Source organism: Antechinus flavipes, chromosome 4 (assembly GCF_016432865.1).
Source record: "Antechinus flavipes isolate AdamAnt ecotype Samford, QLD, Australia chromosome 4, AdamAnt_v2, whole genome shotgun sequence".
Taxonomy (NCBI): Eukaryota; Metazoa; Chordata; class Mammalia; order Dasyuromorphia; family Dasyuridae; genus Antechinus; species Antechinus flavipes.
In genome coordinates this window covers 218,896,367-218,921,870 of record NC_067401.1, presented here as the reverse complement: position 1 = coordinate 218,921,870, position 25,504 = coordinate 218,896,367, and the positions used below count along the sequence as shown (strand labels likewise).

Sequence of the window (25,504 nt, the reverse complement as noted above, 5' to 3'; positions counted from 1 at the left end):
TATTAATGAAGCACCTATTACGAAGTAACTATGAAGGTGCAAGGCACAGAGTGCTGGAGATACAGTGACAAAACCATAAAAGGCTTTACAAGGAAGGTGACACCCACATTGAGTCTTGAAGGAAAATAAGGATGCTGAGAATCAGAGAAAGAGAAGCACAGACATAGTGATAAGCCTGTGTGAAGGAACACAATAATGACAACGAAAATTTCTGATGCTTTATATTTTACAAAGCACTTTCCTCATAATCTAGGAATTAAGTAATAGAAATTGTTGTTATTATCATTATTATTTCCATTTCATATAGAAAAGGGAACAGAGAGATGATGTAACTTGGCATAGTCTATTGCTATTAAACATCAGAGACAAGATAATGTGATATTGTTAACAAGGCACTCATTAGTATGGAATTAAAGGGTCTCCAGTTTAAATTCTATCTCACCTACTTGGGTCATTTAATCTCTCAAGACTTCCTAATTTGGGGTCCATAAATTTCTTTTCTTAGTATTTTTATGATTATTTTCTTTTGTAATTCTAGGGATCTTATTTTGTACATTTAAAAAAATATTCTTTTGAAAAGAAACCCATAGACTATAAATCTACAAGATTCAAATAAAGTTCTGCTGTTCTTTCCATTACACCACCTCTCACAAATATATACCATTCCAGCCCCAAAGAATTTTATTGATTTCAGTATTCTCTTCCTGGTTTTAAAATTTATTAAAAATAAAGGTACATTTAAAAATCCACATTAAGAAACTGGGATTTTCCACTTTTCAAAAGATAAGTATACAAACAAAAATTATTTCTAAAAGAATGACAAACTATTGACAACCATATAGATATAAATGAGGGCTCCAAGTAACCAATACTAAGAGAAATACAAATCAAAACAACCCTGAGATTTCACTTCACCAGCAAATTAGAAAAGATGACAAAAAATGGGAATAATCAATGTTGGAAGAGGTATTTAAACCAGTTCAGTAATACACTGCTGCAAAAGCTGTGAACTGATCCAACCATTCTGGAATGAATTTGGAATTATACAAAGAAAGAAGTTAAAATCAGCAAATCTCTTAACTCAGAGATTTCACTGCTAGATATATAGCCTAAGGAAGTTACAAACAAAACTACCCAAATAAATAAAAAAAAAGGGGGGGGGGCTCCATATACATCAAAATATGTATAACAGTACTTTGGAAACAAAGTACATGTTCATCAACTGGAAAATGACTAAACAAATTGAGTTATGTGAATGCAGTGGACTATTGTGCGATAAGAAACAATGAATATGCAGAATACAGAGAACCAATGAAAAAAGAAGCAAAACTAGGAAAATATACATGACAACTCTAACAATGTAAATGGAAAGCACAAAATCAAAGCTACACACCATAAAATTATAATGATCAAATGTGGGAGATAATGATGTGGAACATTACATTTACTCTTTAGACTAGACTAGTTTATTGGCTATGTTTGATGAACTGTTTTTCTTCCCTCTTTCTTTTTTATTCTTTGTTACAGATAACATACAGATAATAAATAGTTGATATATACCCCTGATCTTATCCTCAACACCCCAGCAACAAATCCCATCCAATCAAGAGGTAACCCATCTACATCCCAACTGAGCTATTTATAGGCTTTGTCCTTTTTTTCCTTCATTAAACCTTCACTAGTTCCAAAACTTTATAGTTCTGGTATTGGTTTGTTGTTCTACCAATACTTTTATCCACAACATCAATAAAAATACAAGAAAAAAGTGGCTTTTTTTTAATATAATAAGGATTAAATGAGAGAGAAAGTCTAGACTCGAAGCATCACTGTTACAGCAGACTTCCAGTGTAGAAGCTCCTTCTTTTAAAGCAGATCAGCAATTTATCTGTAACTTAAGGACTTTTTTAAGCGTCCTGGAGCATTATAAGGCACTAAGAATTTAACTGCTTTGCCTGTGGTCACAAAATCTATGTAGACATATGTCTGAAATGTGACTTGAATACAAGTGTTCCTGATTTCCAGTCTTATTCCTTTTGTATCTCATCAAATTTATTGTTATGACAAAAGTCATCCAAAAACAAAAAGTGGCTAACGACAAATGTTCTAATACTGTATTAAATACACAATTATTCTAGACAGGGCATTTTACCTTCATAGAGAGCTCCATTCTGTTCTTCTTCTACTGCTTTCAGGAATAGTTCTCTAGCCTAAAAAAACATACAAGTACTTAACTTCAAAAAAATTCTAGAAAGCTAAAGACATAAATTTTCCCTCAACATGGCACTGACAAATTACTTAAAGTTTAATTAATACTAAGGGAAATTTATTTGAATATATAAGTCAAAATTTACAGAAAGAGAAAAAAAATTATGATAGACAATGATGTTTGCTTCTTTTATAACAGCTAGTATCTGTATCGTTTTATGGTTTGCAAGCATTTTACATATGCTTTAGCTATTTCAAATTTACAACTGTGAAATAGGTAATTATTTTTACTAATCCCATCTAACAGATGAGAAAACTGAGGCAGAATTTACATGATTTGACCAAGGTCACATAGTAAAGATATGAGATTACTTGGAACTCAGAGTTTCCTGACTTCAAAGCTTGTGTTCTATCCACTGCACCATACCTAGCTGCTTCATTTGAAAGAACCAATTTCTAGCTGAAGATTTTCAAAATGATCCTTCACAGGGACATAACAGACCAAAAAAAGAAAAGAAATCACCCTAGACTTGCTTTACTTTATCTTTTGGCTTCTTCAAAAGAAAGAAATATAAAATATTTCAGAAGTCTTAGAATATTCTTTAAACTATTTTTTTAATTATAGCTTTTTATTTACAAGATATATGCATGGGTAATTTTTTAGCATTGACAATTGCAAAATCTTTTATTCCAATTTTTCCCCTCCTTCCCCCCATCATCTTCCCCAGATGGCAGGTAGACAAATACATGTTAAATATGTTAAAGTATATGTTAAATACAATATATGTACACATATCCATAGTTATTTTGCTGTACAAGAGAAGTGGACTTTGAAATAATGTTCATTTAACCTGTGAAGGAAATAAAAAATGCAGGAGGACAAAAATAGTTGGAAATGCTATGTAATGGTTCACACTCATTTCCCAGAGTTTTTTCGCTGGATGTAGCTGGTTCTATTCATTATTGAACAAACAGAACTGATTTGGTTCATCTCATTGTTGAAAAGAGCCACGTCTATCAGAATTGATCATCATACAGTATTATTGTTGAAGTATATAATGATCTCCTGGTCCTGCTCATTTCACTCAGCATCAGTTCATGTAAGTCTCTCCAGACCTCTATGAACTCATGCTGTTGGTCATTTCTTATAGAACAATAATACTTCATACCATTCATATACCACAATTTATTCAGCCATTCTCCAATTGATGGGCATCCACTCAGTTTCCAGTTTCTGGCCACTACAAAGAGGACTGCCACAAACATTCTTGCACATATAGGTCCCTTTCCCTTCTTTAAAATCTCTTTGTGATATAAGCAGTAAAACTGCTAGATCAAAGGATATGCACAGTTAGACACGTTTTTGAGCATAGTTCCAAATCGCTCTCCAGAATGGATGTATTCACAATTCTACCAACAATGGATCAGTGTCTCAGTTTTCCCACATCCCCTCCAACATTCACATTATCTTTTGCTGTCATTCTTGCCAAGCTGACAGATACGTAGTGGTATCTCAGAGTTGTCTTAATTTGCATTTCTCTGATCCATAATGACTTGGATCATCTTTTCATATGGCTAGAAATAGTTTCAATTTCTTCATCTGAAAATTGTCTGTTCATATCCTTTGACTATTTATCAATTTGAGAATGGCTTGATTTCTTATAGAGTCAATTCTCCATATATTTTGGAAATGAGACCTTTATGAGAACCTTTGACTGTAAAAATGTTTTCCCAGTTTATTGTTTCCCTTCTAATCTTGACTGTATTAGTTTTGTTTGTACAAAAACTTTTCAATTTAATATAATCAAAATTTTCTTTTTTGTGATCAATCATGATCTCTTGTTCTTCTTTGGTGACAAATTCCTTCTTCCTCCACAGGTCTGAGAGGTAAACTATCATATGTTCTTCTAATCTATTTATAATCTAATTCTTTATGCCTAGATCATGAACCCATTTTGACCTTATCTTGGTGTACAGTGTTAAGCTACTAATTTCCAATTTTCCCAGCAGTATTTGTCAAACAGTGAATTCTTATCCCAAAAGCTGGGGTCTTTAGGTTTTTCAAACACTAGATTATTAAAGTTATTGACTATTTTGTCCTGTGAAGTCCCGACTCCCGACTCTATTCCACTGATCAACTAGTCTATTTCTTAGCCAATACCAAATGGTTTTGGTGACCACTGCTTTATAATATAGTTTTAGATCTGGTACAGCTAGGCTACTTTCATTTGTTTTTTTTTTTTTTTTTTCATTAGTTCCCTTGAGTCTTGACCTTTTGGTCTTCCAGATGAATTTTGTTGTTATTTTTTCTAGGTCATTAAAATAGTTTTTTTGGGAGTCTGATTGGTATAGCACTAAATAAATAGATTAGTTTGGGTAGTATTGTCATCTTTATTATATTTGTTTGACCTATGCAAGAGCACTTAATATTTTTCCAGTTGGTTAGATCTGGCTTTATTTGTGTGGAAAGTGTTTTGTAGTTTTGCTCATATAGTTCCTGACTTTTCCTTGGCAGATAGATTTCCAAATATCTTATACTATCAGCAGTTACTTTAAATGGAATTTCTCTTTGTAACTTCTGTTGGATTTTGATAGTGATATATAAGAATGCTGATGACTTATGTGGGTTTATTTTGTATCCTGCAACTTTGCTAAAGGTGTGAATTATTTCTAATAGCTTTTTAGCAGAATCTCTGGAGTTCTCTAAGTATGCCATCACATCAACTGCAAAGAGTGATAATTTGGTTTCCTCATTACCTACTCTAATTCCTTTAATCTCTTATTGCTGAAGCTAGCATTTCTAACACAATATTGAACAGTAATGGTGATAGGGGGCAACCTTGTTTCACTCCTGATCTTATTGGGAATGGTTCCAGTTTATTCCCATTACATATGATGCTTACTGTTTTAAATAGATGTTACTGATTATTTTGAGGAAAATTCCATTTATTCCTATACTTTCAAGTGTTTTTAATAGGAATGGATATTGGATTTTATCAAATGCTTTTTCTGTATCTACTGAGATGATCATATGGTTTTTGTTAATTTGGTTATTGATATAGTCAATTATGCTAATAGTTTTCCTAATATTGAACTAATCCTGCATTCCTGGTATAAATCCTACTTGGTCATGGTGTATTATCCTGGGGATGATTTTCTGTAATCTTTTTGCTAATATTTTATTTAAGATTTTAGCATCAATATTCATTAGGGAGATTGCTCTATAATTTTTTTTCTCTGTTTTCAACCTACCTGGTTTAGGTATCAGTACCATGTCTGTGTCATAAAAGGAGTTTGGTAGGAGTCCTTCATTCTGTATTTTTTTTCAAATAGCTTATATAACATTGGAGTTAATTGTTCTTTAAGTGTTTGGTAGAATTCACATGTAAATCCATCTGGTCCTGGGGATTTTTTCTTAGGGAGTTGATTAATAGCTTGTTCTATTTCTTTTTCTAAAATGGGACTATTTATAGTAATTTACTTCCTCCTCTGTTAATCTGGGAAGCCTATATTTTTGAAGGTAGTCATCCATTTCACTTAGGTTATCAAATTTATTAGCATAATGTTAAGCAAAGTAACTCCTAATTATTGCTCTAATTTCCTCTTCATTGGTGGAAAATTCTCCCTTTTCATTTTTAAGACTAACAATTTGATTTTCCTCTTTCCTTTTTCTAATCAGATTTACCAAAAGTTAATCTATTTTATTGGTTTTTTCCTAAAATCAACTCAGTTTTATTTACTAATTCAATAGTTTTTTTTTTTTTAATTTTCAATTTTATCAATTTCTCCTTTTAATCTTAGAATTTCAAGTTTAGTAGTTGATTGGAGGTTTTTATTTGTTTTTTTTCCCTAAATGTTTAAGTTGCAAGTCCAATTCATTGATCTTCTCTTTCTCTATTTTTTTCAAGAAAGCCCCTCTAAAAATATAAAATTTCCCCTAATTAGCACTTTGGCTGCATCCCATAACTTTTGGTATGTTGTCTCATTGTTGTCATTCTCTTGGGTGAAATTATTAATTGTGCCTATGATTTGCTGTTTCACCCAATCATTCTTTAGGATGAGATTATTTAGTTTCAAATTACTTTTTGGTCTATTTACCCCTAGCTTTTTGTTCAATGTAGTTTTTATTGAATCGTGATCTGAAAAGAGTGCATTTACTATTTCTGCCTTTCTGATATTCTTTAAACTATTAAAGCTTTATAAATGTACTAGGATTTTTGGAGTACCCTATATTGTCAAGACCAAGAGATATCTTAGAGATGTATTTGATACCAAAAATAAGACCTGAAGATGAAAAGCCAATAGAAAGGAATGCCATCTACATTCATGGAAAGGCAAAGGATACAATGTTGTTGTCAGGATCTTGAAACAGAGAAGGTCCGGTCCCTACCTTTTCTTCTTTTGCCTGCTCTTGCTTTCCTTTGGTATCTGTGGCCTTCACTAAAGGCCCTCTTGTTGATCCCCTAGATGTTCGAGTTTCTAAACCACTGGAACCTACACCAGGAGCAAGTTCAAACATCCACTGAGCTCGGAACATCTGGAGTTGTGCCTAAGAAAAAGTGTTTAAATTCATCAATATAATTTTAGATTTTTAAAAAAGTGACCAGAACAATTTTCAAACTCTATATTGGTATGCTAAAATCGTAATTACATTCATAAAAATAATTTAAAGAATAAGGACTACTCAATAGAAGCCTTCTAATATTCATATATACATCAGTCAACATTAGAAGCACTAGTAAAAATTGTTTGGGACGATCAAAATTGTTTCTAGTTTTACGCTTTTTATAATATATATAAGGCTACATTATACCACAGTGACTCTTCTTTCTAGGAGCAATGATACAATTTTTAAAATTTGCAATTAAAAAAAATAAAGGAAACCTCACTGCAATGTGAGCACCAAGTTTTCAGAATTATGTTTCATACTACGTAAGGAGGCTTCAAACTGGTCATCTATAAAATCAAGAAGCTGAAGTTGATCACCTCAAAGTTTCTTCTGTAAGATTCTGGGATTCTTTATTTCCAAAAACATTAAAAAAAGAACTAAATATGCAGTATAAAAAAGCACAGTAATACAATTATAAATTCTTCGGTAAGTACTGTATCTTAATCATTTTTTTAAGTGCTCAGCTTGTGGCAGTAGGTATTCAACTTTGCTGCATGAAACCAATGAATGAATGATATACCTGCAGGTTAGCTTCTTCAGGACTTGTATTTTCATCATCTTCAGCTCTTTTGGTTTCAGAGCAACAATCATCTTCTTCAGCTTCTGCCTGAGAGGAAAATATAGGCATTTCAAGTAAGAGTTTGTTTATGTTTATGGCAGACTTGTTGAAAATAATTTCACATAAAACAATCCCAGTCCAACATACTCATATAGTCAACACATGTCTTTCTATTCAAGGTCCTCTAGCATTTAAAGTCCTTCAGAAATGAGTTAAAATTTACCTTCAAACTGGGCAATAAATTTGATAAAACAACTTTTGCAAACTTTAAATTGCTATACAAAGATTAATTATTATAATTATTATTGTTACTATCTCTCCAGGATTATATACATTTCTCTCTTTCACATTCTCTGTCCCAGTTAAACTGGTTTTACTGATATTCTACACATCATATAACTGGAATCCTTAATCTCCTGCAAAGTTCACTCACTTACTACTTTCTACATGAAGACCTTCCTGATCTTACCAGGTGCTGCCTTTTCTCCCTGGCTCCCAACTATTTTACCTTTCTTCTGCATGGACTTATTTTTGTTCCAAACCAGCAGGACCTCAAAAGCAAGAAATGGGTTTTAGACCCCTCTATAATGTGACACCGGGAAAGTCATAACTTCTCAAACTCTAGGCAATCCTTATGACTAAAAATTGCAGAAAAAGGTGTCTCCTGCATTGAGAGAAGGAGTTTCCTAATCTGAGATTCCATCTCAACTAAATCACAGGTCCATGTCCTTCCTTGTCTCCAAAAACATATATGCTATTTAGCCCAATAGAATATAAGGCCTCTGAGAACCTTGACTAAAGGATAATTTGATTTGTGTCTTTGTATCAACAGTATTAGCACAGTACCAAACCCAGAGGAGGTGCTTAATAAATATTTGTGAACGTTAAATTGTGCTTATAAGGAATAAGGATCCTGAGAATTAATGCATCCCCAATCTTCTATAATCTCATTTTCAGCAATGGTTTCTACCTCCTTTACCACCATACTTTTCACCATTTTAAGAAGTATTTTTCTGAATTTCACCTTTCTCCCTTGACATCTGAGGCTTTCTAGTGGCCAAAGTATTTCCTTCCTAGAAACTTCTATTAAAAGTGAACATTACATTGAATTTAACTATACACTGGTCTTGTAACTTTAATTCCCTTTTCAGGTTTTGTACTTTCCAAAGGATTTAGATTAAAAAAGAAGAAGAAACCAATCTCCACCCAAAGACCACAAAAAAATGGGAAATCTGTTCTTTCATTTCAGACTACTATGAACTATGAACTTTTCCTATTTTAGCCCAGTTTGTTTTTACATAATTTTAATTTCAAATACATCACTTTTCCTTTCCCTAAACAGAACAGCCATGTCTTATAATGAAAAGAGAGGTGGGGAGAGAAGGTGTGAGAGAGAGAAAAAAAAGAAATGCCCTTGGTTTCTGGATCAAATGGGATCAAATGAAAAAACAAATAAGATGAAGAAATGTCCTTAGCTGGTTTGTTTTATTTGGCTCATTAACTCATACCTAGCAGGGAGTATTTTATAGTGTATTGTTCAAATTACAATAGCAAGTAACCAGAACACAAAGTTTTAAGTTCAGCTGAAATAGAAATAGGATTCAAAGAGTTAATGTCTAGGATACAGTAAATCATAAAAATAATTTTCTTTAAATCATTCGCAGTGTTGCATGAAAATGAAATAGGTCCTGACCTCTAGTCAAATTCTTCATGAATTACTCTGAGGAACTTGATTTAGAAAATAGTATGCATCACTTTTCTTCTCAGAAGATTTTTTCTAAAAGGTTAAATTCCAGATTGATCAAGTTCATTTTTTTTAAACTTTGGTCTGAGAGTCAGCAAATTAGGTATTTCATTCAATTATTTGGTAGTGTGGCATACCTGAAAAACTGATGGAGTTGTAAATAAACATACCTGTGTTCATATCCTGGCTCTTAAATTTTAAGGTATTTGCCCATAGGTAAGTCATAATCTCTTTAAGCTTTAAGTTTCTACAACTGTACAATGAGAATATTTGAATTTCCTGGTACATGAAATTGTTGTAATTAAACACCTTATAAAACTTTAAATCACTATATAAATGACTTATTACACAAACAGCTTATTTTCCATGCAGGCATATCCCTAAAAATATGTGATTTTAATTTCTATCAAATGGGTTTTTTTTCCCAAATATTTTTGGGCAAATTATTTTTTTTTGTGGAGCTATAGGTAAATTACTTTGTAAAGAGACAATTTGTTAATATTAACTACCATTTACTTTATTTTTCAATTTAAGTTTTCCCATATTAGATTTGTGTAATGTGGGATAAAAACAAACTACCACATCAGGAATAATTCTAAAAAGAACAGTTAATGATAGTGTGTTGCTTTAGTGAATACTAGAGAGCCCCAAAAGGTGTGGTTTGGTTTTTTCCACATCAAATAAGGATGTATCTTCCAGACTTTTCTTCCCTGACTGCCAATAAAACAGCTTTTAGGAGACGTTCCACAAGTTAAGTTGTTAGTTACTACAGAAATGGAAAAGGAATTTGCTCAACGAATGCTGTCAGTCACAAAAATGTTGTGGCAACAGGAAATTGCCTTTTATCTTCCTCATACACAATTAAAGCATAATGTAATATTTTCAAGACAGTAAGATTTTGGTACATTTTGGTTGGATTTGAGTTTCTTTAGAAGGCTTAGAAAGTGCAAAAAAATTCTTTGCATTAATCACATATTTTTACTATTTTTTAAATAAAGTGCAGAATTCTCAACCTGAAAATACTACTTTACAAATAAATATTTACAGAAGACTTCTTGCTTTCTCTCTTATCTTCAGGGGCCAGCTTTTCACTAACAGAGTAAGCAAACATTTAAGTCTTGAGGCAAGACTTTTCAGAAGTTTTCAGAAAAGTAGTCATGAGAAAAGGAACAATAGTAAATTGTAAAAAAAAAAAAAAAATCAGTTATCAACAAATTTGCTTTGATCCTAGAAATCTCACCCCAAATTTAAAAGCAAGTTTAATTTTTTGTTTTTCAATTTTCAAAGAAAGAATAGGTGTGGAATAAGGAGAAAGAAAGTAGCAAGTAAATTTTCATCAGACATGGGTACCCAACTTCACTTAGACATTCAAATTAAGGTCAAGGGGGGTCTACAGTTTCCTTTGGAAAGATTCAAAGAGAGAACATTGTAAGTTGCACTTAGTCGAACCTGCACCATACTCAAGTCTGGTGGAAATTCTAAATAACCATCTATCCTTCCCCATTCTTCCATTTCCTCCAACATCCTCCCCCAATAACACCTCCAAATGAAGTACAAATAGTAGGAGCAACAAGAGAATGGCTAATTCAAAGAACTCAAAGATTTGTGGTGGTTATTTTGTAACAGTTCTGTACTGAACTTTCATTTTATGTTTCTACTGAATTACACATATTCTTTTAACATTCTTCCCTAAAAGATAAGATTTGAGGGAGGTATTCTGCTTTGAAAACTTTGCAATCTTAATACTTTTCTCACTATCCCAAAACTAATTTAAGTATTTTTAAATAATATGGGGGGAAAATCCAGAAATAATTTACATTTATAGCATAGCTATATATTCATTTGCAGCAAGTCGGAATATTTTTCCTTGCACTATTAAAAGAAATAAAGAGAGCCAAAGTTGGCAAGAGTTATTAATCAGCAATGAAAACACTTAGTTTGGGATCATTCCTTGGTTGCTAAAACTATAATTTTAAAACAAATTTAGCTATGTATATTGGCAATTTGGTATCAAAAAGATATTTTTCACATCCCTGGCCCCTCATTTTTTTTTTTTTTTTACCTACAAAATGAAAGGATTGATATAGATTAGGAATTCTTAACCTAGGATCCAAGAACTTTTTTTTTTTTTTTTTTTTGCTGAGGCAATTGGGGTTAAGTGACTTGCCCAGGGTCACACAGCTAGGCAAGAACTTGTTTTTTTTTTTTTTTTTAATACTTCAAAGCTATTTCAAAATAATTAGTTTCCTTTGTAATTCTATGTATTTTGTTTTATGCACATGAGCATATGATTCTGAGAACACTACCAAAAGGAAACATGACTCAGAAATGGTTAAGGACATCTGGTCTAGATAGCCAGGCTTCTTTTCAGATCTGAATTTTATGAAAGCTGACTGAATAGATGGGAGATTCCATGTCCAGTACCACACAATTCCTAGCTGTCAAGCTCTTGAAGACTAGCTACAAAATGGTCCATCTGGAAGGTCACAGCCCATGCTACTAGCTTGGGCTCTTTCTTGCCCAAGAAAGAAGTCTTCCCACAAAACTCAAAGTTCACATCCATGACTGCTTCTGTTCCCAGGGCATCTAACCCTGTCCACAGGGAGCTTATGGTTCCCTGAAATTCCCTACTCTAAATAAAAAAAGTAACAAAGTTTCCCCAAGAGCTAGAGAAGGAACGAAATATTTAATCAAGTATTCAAGAGAATACAAAGTAACATATGCTCTGATATCCAGTTTCCTTCTAAAAATTTCCCATGCGCTCACTTTCATTAGGGGATTCCGGATTTGCCATTTGGGGGTGCACTGGGGAGGAAGGCTGAATGTTCCTTAACACATCGCAGCCTCAGGAATTCCAGGATGGATTTCACTCGTTATTGCCTGGAGAGGAGGAAAGAAGGGAGTGATGGGAATCCACAGGTCTCGAGGCTGGGGGGCTGGGACAAGAATTCAAGTCCTGTTGCAAATCTAGCTTCGGATCCTTACTAACTAGCTGCCTGACCTTGGACAAATTCCTTAAACTGGCCTGCCTCGGTTTCCTCATCTAGAAAATGGGGATAATAGCAACACCTATCTCGAAGAGCTGTTTTCGAGGATCAAAGGAGTAGTAAAGTGTTCGGAACACAGTAAGCGCTTAATAAATGGTTGTTTCGTTCCAAGTATGTCAGTTGACTGCCAGACCAGAAGTGGGTGGGAGGGAGCCAGCCCACTTTTTTTACTCTCAGTAAGTCAACATGCACTAAGCTCCTACGACGCGCGAGACCCCGGGGGGTGGGGGAACTGTGTCCCCCGACACGCCTGCCCCTCCCACTACTCCCGGGGTGAGGGAGGGGAAAGGAAGGAGAGAGGACCCTCCGTTCCCCCCCCCCACCGCAGTGCCACCTCCCTTGCCCCCACCCCGCACGACCCCCCACTGCGCTCGGGCTCCATTACCATGCTGGCTGCGGCGGCTGCGGCGGCTGCCGCGGTGTCGGCGGGGGGCTGGCTCCCCGCGTCGGGCGGGCCCGGCCCCTCTCCCTGCCAGGGGCGCGGTGTCGGCTCGGTCTCGTCTTCCTCCTCCGGCCCGCCTGGCTTAGCAGAGTTCTCGGTCGGAGAAACGCACCAGACAGCGGCAATGACTGCGGGCCCGGCGGACGGCAGCCATGTTCCCGGAGCAGGGCGCCAGAGCGCGGCCGGCCGAGCTGGGGCGGGCCGGGGGCGGCGCGGGCGGGCGGACGGGGGAGCGGCGGGGCCTGGCTGAGGGGACACCCACGGCCAGTCGAGGAGCGGCGGGGCCTAGCCTGGGAGGTGCGGCGTCTGTCAGTCGGGCCAGCTCGCGGTCACGGCTCTGCTCCCGAGCTGCCTACACAGCCACCGAAAACTGCGCCTGGCTCTCTGAGCATGCCCAGTGCGGGCGGCCGCACAGTTCCCCCCTCCCTCCGGCTCGCGAGGCGACAGCAGCGGTCGGGTTTTTAGGGGCAGCCGCAGAAACAGGTGCGGGCGGGAAGAGCCAACCAGGGCCGGCAGACGTCCAGCAGTGCGTCCCTGGCAGGCAAAGCGCGTCGGTGCGCCCGGCACTTCTGCAGGCAGGGAGCCGATGCAGTGCAATACTCAGGCAGGTACGGAGGGTCTGCGTAGACCGCTTAGGCAGATGAAGACGCTTTGCGTGCCATACTCAAGCAGGTAGGGAGGCAGGGCGCCCTCAGTTCAGCAAAGCAATGTGCCCCGCACACAGGCAGGCAGTGCCACCAGTATTCAGGCAGGCAAGGAGTTGATGCGGCCAACAAACAGGCATGCAATGTGTCCAACACTAAGGAAGCCTGGGAGTCTACGTACCCAGCAAAGGGGAGGCATTGCATTCGGTACTCAGGAAGGCTGAGTTGGCGTATCCAAGATTCGGACGAGTAAAGGATGTAAGTCCAGCAAGGCAGCCCATGAGCCCAACATACAAACGGGCAATGGGTCTCTGTATAGGGGCAGGCAGGCAGTCTGGCAGTCCTTGCAGCAGGCAAAAAGTTTGTAGATGTATCATTCATTTAGGCAAGGTGGATGTTATCAGGACCTAGGCTGTCAGGCGATCAATAAACCAATATTTATTAATCTCCTGCTGGGCCCCCGGCACTGTGCTAGATGCTGGAAATATAAACACAGTACAATTCCTACTTTCAAGGATCTTCTGTTCAAGGGAGGAGACAACATTTACACATTTAAGGATATATAAATGACATACATTGTGATTTTGGTGGCCAGGCACTATCAACTGTAAGGATTAGGAAAGACTCCATGTAGTATGTGACAGTAATTCTTGAACTCAAACAAGTTAGCAAGAAAGTGCCCACTGTGTGATGGTTGACCCTAAGGTGAGGGAGGAGCTTGAGCTACACCATGAACCGGATCTCAACTAATAACAATAATTCACATTTTTATAGCCCGATAGAGTTAGGCCGGCATAGTGGAAAGACCTGGAATGAAAAAGCCCTGGGTTCAAATTCTATCTAAATACTTAAAGTGGACCCTGGACCTTCCTTTCATTATCTTAGTTTCCTCACCTGTAAAATGGGGTTAATAATAGTATTCATATGCTTGGTGTAAGAATTAAATACATGGAAAGATACCTACAAGCCTTCAGGTTATACCAATGTATGCAATTTTTACCCAGCCTCTGACAGTAACTCTATGATCTAGAGCAAATTCCTCATAAACAGTTACTTGTTTCGGTGGATTTTGTATGCTTTAAAGTGTGTAAAACATTGCATTTGAGCTTTGCAACCACACTAAAAAATAAATATCTGATTTTTTTCAGATCATAAACTTAAATCTGAAAAGATTAAGTGACTGGTTTGATGTCACACAGCTAGTATCAACATCAAAAAGTCTTCCTAACTCTTTAATAGAACACACACACACACACACACACACACACACACACACAATATTTTATAGCAATATGTAAACTTTAAGGTTTTTCTCATAATAACCATGTGAGAAATCAACCAATTTGTTCAACTCCGGTGTTAATAATCCTACTTCTAACAGCTTATCTGTATATGAATCTCTCTAAGCCTCAGTTTCCTCATCTGTAAAATGAGGTGGTTGGACTTGTCTAAAGTCTCTCCCAGGTCTGAATCTATAATCTTCCAACACTATGATTCTTCAACAGGAACATCAAACTATTCTTCATACTAGACCTTTCTATCCAACAAGTTGCTAAATCTTGTCATTTCTGCTTTCACACCATCTTCCCTATTCTCTATAGGGTTCCAGTTCTTTGCTACTATTTTTTAAAAAGCTGCTATATTTTCCTTCTTTGATATCTTTGGGGTATAGACCTAGCAGTGACATCACTGGGTCAAAGGACATTTGCAGTTTACTAATTTTTGGAGCATTGTTCTAAAATTTTTTCCATTTGTTAGAACATAGCTCTAAAGTGAGTTGGATGATTCACAAATCCACCAACAGCATCATGTTTCTTTTTTGTCAGCTGTGCCAGTATGATAGTTATGATGTAGAATATTAGAGCTACTTTGATTTTCATTTTTCTAATTCTTAATGATTGGGAATATTTTTTCACATAGCCATAGATATCTTCGATTTCTTCTTGGCCTTTAATCATTTATCCATAGAGGAATGACTCATTTTTAGAATTTGACTTGGTTCTTCATATATTTTGGAAATGAGACTTCATTAGACAAATTTGTCTCAAAGGTTCTTCTTCTCTCCCTCCCCAATTATTTTAAATATAATTTAACCAAAATTATCAATTTTATCTTTTCTGATCCTCTCTATCCCTTGTTTGATGATTAATTCTTCCCATATCTATAGACCCAAATTGCCTCTTTGCTCCTCCAATTTGCTTATGATGTAACCTTTAATTTAACACATAGTAAATGTTACAAAGTATTTATTATGATTATTTCATATCTAAGTTACATCCATTTGTAGGCCTTCCAGTTGATCTCCCTAACTCAAGTCCCACTCCTATTCCAATCAACCCTCTCCATATAGCACCCCAAATGATTTTTTTTCCTAAAACACAGATCTAACCATGTTAATCCTCTCTCCCCTACTTAATAAATTGCATTGGCTCCCTATTAACTGCCTCCTACCACTACTACCAACAATTCAAATCCAGCCTTAATACAGTTGCTTGCTGTGTAATCCTGGGCAAGTCACTTAACCCCTATTTGCTTCATTCCTTTATCTGTAAAATGGAGACACATCGAAGAAGGAAATGTTAAACCACTCCAGTACCTTTGCCAAGAAAACTCCATAGACAAAAATCCTTGGAGTCAGACACAGCTAAACAACAACTTCTACCATCAACATACACCAATACACATATCAACTCTCATCACATGGTTATGTGCACAAATGTAAATTAGCAGATTGTAAATAGATTCATATCTAAGTTACATCCATTTGTAGGCCTTCCAGTTGATCTCCCTAACTCAAGTCCCACTCCTATTCCAATCAACCCTCTCCATATAGCACCCCAAAGGATTTTTTTTCCTAAAACACAGATCTAACCATGTTAATCCTCTCTCCCCTACTTAATAAATTGCATTGGCTCCCTATTAACTTCCTCCTACCACAACTACCAACAATTCAAATCCAGCCTTTCTAATCTGCCTTTCTAATCTTATACATTACTCCTTTTATGAACTTTACATTCAGCCCAACAGACTTCAACATGCACAGCACTCTATCTCTTCTCTCCATACATTTCTCTTTCTTACTTTCCTCCACCTCTTAGAATCGTTACTTTCCTTCAAAATTCAATTCAAATGCCATTTTTATATGAAACTACTCTTAATTCCATCCCATCCCCATCCCTTCCAGCTATTAGTGATTTCCCTGACCAAAATCACCTTATAAATTTACTTTGTTTCTACCAATATCATATCTACATCTTATCTCCCTCATAGGACATAACATTTTTGAGCTTGACAAAATGGTTTCAATTTTTGTTCCTGAATTCCCACTGCCTATGACAGTTTTGGCACACAATAAGCACTTAAAAAATACTTGTTGATTAATTCTTCTTGAGCACCTCACAGTAATTTGGTGAACTGTGTTTTGAAGATATGGTGATAGAGATCTATGTTCTGTCATTATGAAATTCTTGTCCATATTCTTTCAATTTTCCATAAATGTTCCAGAGAGTAGTCTATTCTTCCTAAAAAGCACTACATACATGTTGGCTCTTGGAGCTATAGCCTTTTATTGCTTGATATGTGAGTGGCCTCCACCATATTTCTTTAATTATGTCATTTATGTTACTTTTGTCATTATGAAAACCATAGTGTGTAATATAACACAAACTACTTATGCCTTTATATTTCTTTTTTTTTTAAATAACTTTTTATTGACAAAGCCCATGCCTGGGTAATTTTTTTTTTACAACATTATCCCTTGCACTCACTTCTGTTCTGACTTTTCCCCTCTCTTCCTTCACCCCCTCCCCCAGATGCCTTTATAGTTCCATTGACCTTTGAGTTAGTTGTAATTTTCTCTCAAATGTGGATTTTCTAGGTTTACTATTCATATAGCATTAACAGGAGAGTATGTTTTAAAAAAATGATTTTTTGAAGGAGGAAATCATTTGAGATTACTAAAATATCTGAGTAGTTTTTCAAATGCCACACAGTTGATTTTCCTCTATTTCAGTTTTGGTTCCATTTTGTCCATCTGTCATACTTCTATAAATACACAGATATAGATGTGTAGATATATATTCTGATAGGCCAGTTTGATAAAATTGTGGTCTGGGAAATTTGTATTTTTTCATTTGTCTAATGTAATTCTAAATGTAATTGGTTAAATATATCCCTAATCCTGCTAAATTGGGCAAAAGAGGATAAAGAGGAAGGTCTGTGGACTGTTGTTTTCTGTCTACCTTTTAAAGTACCAGTTATGCTATTCCTCAACAGAGACTTCTCACCAAGTTGATACTCAGATCTTACTGAAAAAATGGGTGCGAGGGAGTACTATATAAAGTATGTTGGAAAAAAATGAATTGAATTCAAGAGAAATGAAGAAAACCTCTGGTGTGTGTGTGTGTGTGTGTGTGTGTGTGTGTGTGTGTGTGTAAGAATAGATGGATTTTGTCTCTCTTTCACAGTGAAGTGGGTTTCCCCTTTCTTCACCCTTCCCCAAATTCTTCAAATGCAGTTGCTTTTAAAAACAGGTAGCAACAATGAGGTAATTTAGGCCAATTCTAATAGACTTGTGAGGGAAAGAGACATTTACATAGTATTTTTACCTTTTTGTTGTTATTGCTATTTGCTTGCTTTTTTTTAAATTTTCATTTTTTTTCTCTTTTTGATCTGATTTTTGGATAACTTATTATCTAGGGGAGGAGAGTGAGAGGAAGGGAGGGAGAAAAATTTGGAATAGAAAACTTTGTTTGCAAGGGTGAGTGTTGAAAGCTATTTTTGCATGTATTTTTAAAATAAAAAGCTATTATTAAAAATTTTTAAAAATAAACAGGTTGCAATCTAAGAATCCTGAAAAGAAAATCACACTTGTTATTTGGGAAATCTCTAAGCACAAATGATCTTTCCCCTTATCTCTTTTCCCCTTGTCCTTTTTATACTTGACCCTATATAATCCAGGGTTTCTTAACATAGAACACATGAAGCATCCCCTGTTCTGATAGATTTTGAGGATTCCATGTACTTATGTAAAGGGAAAAAACCACATTTTCACTAACTCTTTACTGAAATTTAGCATTTCCTTCAATTATGATTTTTTAAAATGTTTTTCTGATCCATGTTTTATCAGACTATGAAAGTCATTTGTGATACATACAAAAAAGTTTAAGAATTCTTGCCCTATAATTGTAATTATTCATTTCTTTTCAGCTTTATTATTGGTTGTGAAGTTAGATTCCTGATGGGATTGATTGACTTCCTACTTCATATTTTCATAATACCAAATTGGAAATATTCTGCTTTTAGAGATTTTAGCAAGTTTTTTCCCCCCATAAGGTTTGTAACTTAAAATTCAGAGGTGACCTATTACTACATCATTGTGTTGGGAATGGGGGGAGGAAAAGGCAGAAAGTCATGAAAGTAGCATGTGCTTAAGCACATTAAGCCCTCAAATTGTCATAATACATTCCCTCACTTTCTCCTCCTCTACTCTTTTCTAAAACTGGAAGTAGAGACCTTGAAATTCTAAAGTGATTTTTAGTTCTTAGGTATAAATACTCAATAATAAGGAATGATTTTGGCCATAGCAATGTCTAAAAAGAAGTTGTACTTTTTAGCAGTCTAGACAGATGCTTGGAGTATGAGGGCAACCTGAACTTGAAAGGGATACATAAATGGGTAAAGAAACACTGAGGAAAACTTTTCATCAGAGATTTTGGGCATAATCTGACTACCGATCCCATTTTGCTACAGATCCCTACATACACTGCTTCCCTCTTATCTAAATAAGGTAACAGTGAGGCATGCTGGGATCTGTAGTCTTCCAAACTAGTGTTGCATGCTGGATCTGACACAAGCCACTAATTCTCTACCTCTTAAAGGTCAAGTGCATTTATTTAATTTCTGCTAAGGTGCAATCTAATTTCGAGGCTTTTACCTACTCAAGTATTCTCTTACTTTGAGAACCTAAATCTTTTAGAAACTACTTCAGAACAGGGAGAAAATTCATGCTCCATGAAAAAAAAAATCAATTTATTGGTAGCTAGAAGTAGGGCCTAAATGTTAAATCTTTTACTTTATCTTTTTAGGTCTAGGAAATATATCAGTTGGGAAACAGGGTTGAAGGTGATGTGAAAGGAGGATGGTGACAGTGAGAAAGGGACAGATAGATAACAAATGCCAAATTTTGTATATTCGGGGCCTATCTGTGGATTCATACCTTGGAGCCCTTTCTTAAAATTGTGTTTTAGCACTAGAGGAACTAGAATTTAAACATAATCTCAAAATATTAATTTGTGTCAGTTGACACAGTACATTTTTTTAAATCACCCATTAAGGCTAAGAAAATAAAGGTAGTAGGATGGAAATTTTTATTCCAAAGTAAGATTATTATATTTTTGGGGTCAGTTGAGATATCTGGTTCTTTTTTGATAATATCCCAAGAGTAAAAAGTGCCCTTGAGTATTAGAGTCCAAAACTTTAGTTAGAATATTTAATTAAATTTAGTTACAAATCTCTTGAGGAAATCACCATTCTTTCCTCTACTTCTTCCCATTATTAAAATTCACAAATTCAGTTTTGAAATTAAAATGATATGGTGGAGGGACTGGAGACTTTATAAAGAAACAATGAATCCTCTGTCTTAGAATAAAAAAGGCTTTATTTGCAAACCGGATGTGAACAATCGAGCAGTCCTCTGAACCTGTCAGCTTTCTGCTTGTCAAAATATTCCATTGTGGCCTATGCAGTCTGGGCATGTAGGTTTTATTTTGCTTGATGATGCTATAATGAAGTAAGAATTAAATATATATATATATATATAATTTCATTAACATAGCTAACTCATAGTTCTTGATTTTCTATTCAATGCTAGTGGCCTAAATAATGTCCTCAGACTTGATTCAAGCATCAGTCTTCTCCACATAGCCATGAAAATTTCCAAAATGTCAGCCTAGTGATTCAGTTCCAGGACCAGGAAGTAGTCCACTTTTACTCTTTCCCCACCAAATAAAAGTACAAGTTACCTACCAGGCTATCTGACTGCCTCAAGTAGCATATTTCTTCAATATAATGTTTGTATCATTGATTTTTAACTTATTTTTAAAGGTAAGGATTGAATTCCTTAAAAAAAAAAAAAGCTTTGTTCATTATATACTTCAACAACAATACTATGTGACGATCAATTCTGATGGATCTTCAGCAATGAGATGAACCAAATTAGTTCCAATGGAGCAGTAATGAACTGAACCAGCTACACCCAATGAAAGAACTCTGGGACATGACTAAGAATCATTACATAGAATTTCCAATCTCTATATTTTTGTCCGCCTGCATTTTTGATTTCCTTCACAGGCTAATTGTACACTATTTCAGAGTCCAATTCTTTTTGTACAGCAAAATAACAGTTTGGACATGTATACTTATTTTGTATTTAATTTATACTTTAACATATTTAATATGCATTGGTCATCCTGCCATCTAGAGGAGGGGGTGGGGGGAAGGAGGGGAAAAATTGGAACAAAAGGTTTTGCAATTGTCAATGCTATAAAATTACCCACGTATATAAATAAATGGTAAATAAAAAGCAATCAAAATATTTTTAAAATGCTTTGTGTTAAGAATTTAAAGTAATTTGTTAAAGTACTTTTTTACTTCTCTACTTCTCTCATTCATTGATAAAGATTTCCTATTGACTTAGAGTTTGGATGGTAGTATAGAGGTTGTTCACTCACTAGTTGGTCAGATAGTCCTTAGTAGTGAATGAAAGTCCGGATAATTTTGATCGTATTTCAGAAGGAGTAAGAGTAAGAAGAGAGGAAATTTGTTTTCTTTTTTAGTTTACCCTGAAAAACATTCTCCTCTTCCAGCTTCATGAATTACAATCTTTTTCATTTTAGTTAAATTCCTACCTTCCACAAGAAGGCTTTCCCCTTCCACTTTACTTCTTTCCAGTGCCCCCCTCTTAATTATTTCCACTTTATCTTGTATATAACTTGTTTATACATAGTTGTTTGCATTCTGGCTTCTCTATTAGACAGTGAGCTACCTTAGAACAGAGACTTTTACCTTTCTTTGTATATCTAGCACTTAACACTGTGTTTGGCACATAATAGACCCTTAATAAATGTTTAGTAACTAACAAAAATGGTGAGCAAATGTAAGGAGGATTTATGCTATAGTTTTCATTTGGCTTCTATGGCCTCTTCTTACTTTAGCTTCCAGAATTCTTTAAAATTATCCCAGCTGCAATATTAGTGAATGAAGAAAGTTAAATTCATAGATAACAAAGAAAACTGGAAGGAATATTACAACAAAAATACAAACTACATAATAAAACAAAACAAAACAAAAATCACCAACATGGGAGGGGAAACTTTGGTTACTTATTTCATATTCTTAAATTTAATTAAAATATTTGATTACCTATTTCATATTCTTAAATTTGCAAATTTTGCAAAGGGTCTCCTTCTAGTCTATTACTCCTAGACATACTCCTGCCATAAGAACTAACCTCCCTACTTTGCACAATGTTTAATCATATCAACTGAATTGAATTAATGTGATTGAAATTTCCTGGACTCACCTTTGCAGAAGCACTCACTCTCTTTTAAAGCTGTGTGTGTGTTTTATTAGACATGCTTATTTCCCTGAGTTTATATTGTTGGTATGTCATTAAAGAACTAGCTATAGACAACTTTTGTTGTAGTTGAGTCTAATTCATTTTCACACATTTCTTATTTTTTTTCACACATTTCTTAAATTTAATACATTTGTATCTAGTAATCATTTAATAGGTATAACATATATATGTACATGTGGGCCTATACACATATACATATATGTATATGCACACACATATTAAAATTTATCCTCAAGTACTTATTAGCTGTATGAGCTTGAGCAAGTCACTTAACCTGTTTGTCTAAATTTCCTCAGTTATAAAATGGGATAATAGCACCACCTATCTCCTAGGGTTATTGTGAGGATAATGAGATAGGAACTAATATTTTTAAAACATTTAATATGGTGCTTGGCAATTTGTAGGCACAATATAGCTATTATTATAACTATATATGTAATGATGTGGTTGATATAGACATCAGATGATAGTAGGCACCAAAAGTTGGTGAAGAATTCACAGAGACCATTCTCTTTGGCAAAAGGTAAATTTATTTAGGGGAATAAGTTACAGACAAAATGAAAAGGTATAATAGACATTAGGAAATAGAGTGGGAGAGCATATGAAAGACAAATTCCTCAGAGGAACTCAGTTACCCAGTAAAAAGGGAGCACCCCATGAAGTTGAGAATGTCCTTAGCTGGCAGACTAAAACCTGGAAAGGACATAGCAGCCCAAAAGAGTTAGTTGGCTATAAGGAGAAGTGGGGTCAGGAGAAACACCACAAGGCATGGTGGGAATAGCAGGGTTGCCAAGCTCGGGTCCTCAGCAGCTGAGGACGTTTATCCTCCTTACCCAGGGCTCTGAAGTTTCTTTATTTAAAGGCCCACAAAACAAAGTTTTTGTTTTTACTATAATCCGGCCCTCTAACAGTCTGAGGGACAGTGAATTGGCCCCCTATTTAAAAAGTTTGAGGACCCCTGCGTGGGGTTAGGAGTACTCTTCCATTGAGAAGGGGAAAGGAAAAAGATACCACCAGGCAGAATCCTGTGGCTGATTGACCAAAAGGAAGACAACAGCCATGGGAAGGGGCCATAAATAAATTTATAGGGAGAATTTAACCTCAAGGACACGAGTGGGATTTCTGATAGGACATGACAACGTGAGACTGTACAAGACCCTTATAGAGGGTGAGTTTCAGGTGTTTGACATACCTTGGATTTCTGACTGGACCACTTCCCCAGAAAGTGGGACCAAGGAGCTAAACTGATCAATATCAGTACTTTCTTCCTGCTTGCCTCGGGGATCAATTCTTTAGTTTCTCTCTGCCCAACACATTATTCAGGACCTCATCAGTTAGGCAGATATTTAGTAATGAATCCTAAAAATTATAAATCAAAATTCTTAACTTCTAATTTATATAAATAAAATCCCAAATATAGTTAGTTCTTGGCTTTTACTTTTGAGTTCTATTTCAGAGATCTTTTATTTTTTATTTTTTAGTTTCTCTAAAGCTAAGGGATCTCAGAAGCCTCATTTTAGGGATAAGGAAACCAAGGCCTAGACAGGTTAAATGATTTACACATAGTTAGGAGAAGTCAGAGGCAGCATTTAAACTCAGATCATCTGACTTGAGTTGTCCTGTGTCTGTAGCCAAATGTTAGAATTTTGAAATTAAAAACAGTATCTATTCTCAACCCTTAATACTGTGTGTAGTTAAAACTTTACAATAATGTTGGATATATGTTATAGAATCTTCTCTCTCCCACAGGGGTTAAGGTAATATATGTGTGAAATTGTATGTATTTATTAATAGTATATTTATTCTGTGTCTTACACACACACACACACACACACTTGCTTTCCCTCATTAGAATATATGTTCTTTTCAAATAGCAATCATTTCATTCTTTGTATCAACAAATAAGAATACATATTGTTTGACAGTAAATCAATCGAATATTTATTAAATGGTCTATTATGTGTCAGGGGATGATGCCTTGGGGATATAAATACAAAGAAACAATCCCTACTTTCAAGGAATATACATTCTAATGAGGGATATAAGCACATAAACCATATACAGAATAAATATTATATTAAAAAATGCATACATATTCACACATATGTACTTTCCATCTCTAGCCTCAACTGATCTGATGGCTCCTCTGGAAAATCTCCATTTAAGGGGTCCTCTCAGGACAGCCCAAGTCTCATAGATCTAGAACTCTGGACTTCTACCACAATCCCACACTGAACCTTTGTCTCTCTCGCCTCCAACCCCAGTCCCTTCTCAGCTTTTAAATTTTTTTTTAATATGCTGAATTCCCCCATTAGAATATAAACTCTTTGAGAACAAATATTGGCTATTTTTCTATTTGTATTTGTATTCCTAGTACTTAACCCAGTGTTGGCTACATAGTAAGATATTTATTTTTACCATCTTTCCCCCTCTGTTTGAAGTTAACCCCTAAACCAGTCCCTCCCTCTTCCCTTAAAAGAAAACCGGAGGGCTACGATGTTAGAAAATGAACCAGGGTGCAGAAATACTCAAAACCAGCAAGGGGAGCTACAGTGTAACTTTGGCCAGAGAATGCTACTAGTTGTCCCTGATTAGAAGCCACATTGGCTTTTGTTTGTTTTTCTCCTAGTGGGTGGAAAGCTGCTCTCTCTCCTGTGATATTTACCATGAGCTCGCTGGCCAGCCTAGGCCCGTTCACTCACAGAACCTCCCAGAGTCCGCAGGATGGACCTCATGGACTCTCCTAGCAGGGTTGGTACCACGTTGGTAGTTGTTTTCCGGTGGGGTAGGGGGAGGGCTGGCTCCAGGCTCTGCAAGACTGTGTTTATCCATTGCCCGGGGCTCAGCCTTCTCCAGTCTGCTCTTGAGAAGAGGATTTAGAGACTGGAAATGGCTGCATGTGTTCTGTGAGGGGCAATGTCTTTCTGTCTAGCAGATTTAATTGTGCAGCTGCTTAAACACCAGAGAAAAGGAAGGAAAAGATATATAAGGGAGGGTTGGCTTTGCATGACTCCTCGCATCAAAACTCTGTTTCCTGGGAGACCGGAAGATTTAGATGACTGTTTTCCTTTCAGTCTTAAAGGGTGAGGAAACACTTTCATGATCTCAAACCTTTTTTGGGGAGTGGAACCCCAAGTACTGCACATGGAATTTTCCCGATTAGGCCACTGACTGCTCTACAAAAGGGGGGGGGAGGTCTAAGTAGCAAGCCTCACATACTTAGTCGCAACCATTTTTTATCGGCTTTGCAGATGGTGGTTTTATTTCCGATCTTAGCTGGAGTAGCTGTTAAGGAATAGTTATGTTTGGAGTTTTCAGGACCAGTTCCAGTCTTCATATTATCATGTATTTTTTTTAAAAGTTCAACTCTGAGACTTTTAAATGAGGGCTTTTTTTTTTTTTATTTAATGTGACTGGGTAGATCAGGGAGGAGTTGGTTTAGTTGGACTTAAAACTAAGTCACATTCTTCTTTTACTAAAGCTGGACTCTGCAGAGAGACATCTGCCACTTTGAGTGTTGAGCTTTGCATGCTGGGCTGAATTTCTCAGAGGTATG

General features: G+C 35.9%; 1 protein-coding gene and 1 long non-coding RNA gene across 3 annotated transcripts in view; one reads left to right on the top strand and one right to left on the bottom strand.

The window, feature by feature from the left end:
- Window positions 1–12,835, bottom strand: part of FBXO9 (F-box protein 9) — a 31,349-nt gene extending 18,514 nt beyond the window's left edge. The window contains exons 1-4 of one of the 2 annotated variants that reach the window (XR_007953553.1): window positions 12,610–12,835; window positions 7,395–7,481; window positions 6,596–6,754; window positions 2,150–2,207 (exon numbers count right to left, since the gene is read on the bottom strand). Coding sequence is in view for 1 of the 2 variants with exons in the window: in XM_051997159.1 (XP_051853119.1) it covers window positions 2,150–2,207; window positions 6,596–6,754; window positions 7,395–7,481; window positions 12,610–12,612 (307 nt within the window). In the remaining variant the exon portion in view is untranslated. The remainder of the gene's footprint in view (window positions 1–2,149; window positions 2,208–6,595; window positions 6,755–7,394; window positions 7,482–12,609) is intronic. The other variant, XM_051997159.1, reaches the window with a different exon arrangement.
- An 11,692-nt stretch (window positions 12,836–24,527) lies between these two features.
- On the top strand, window positions 24,528–25,504 carry LOC127561857 (uncharacterized). Its single transcript, XR_007953552.1, has 2 exons — window positions 24,528–24,699; window positions 25,430–25,504. It is a non-coding gene; the product is annotated as an uncharacterized LOC127561857 (long non-coding RNA).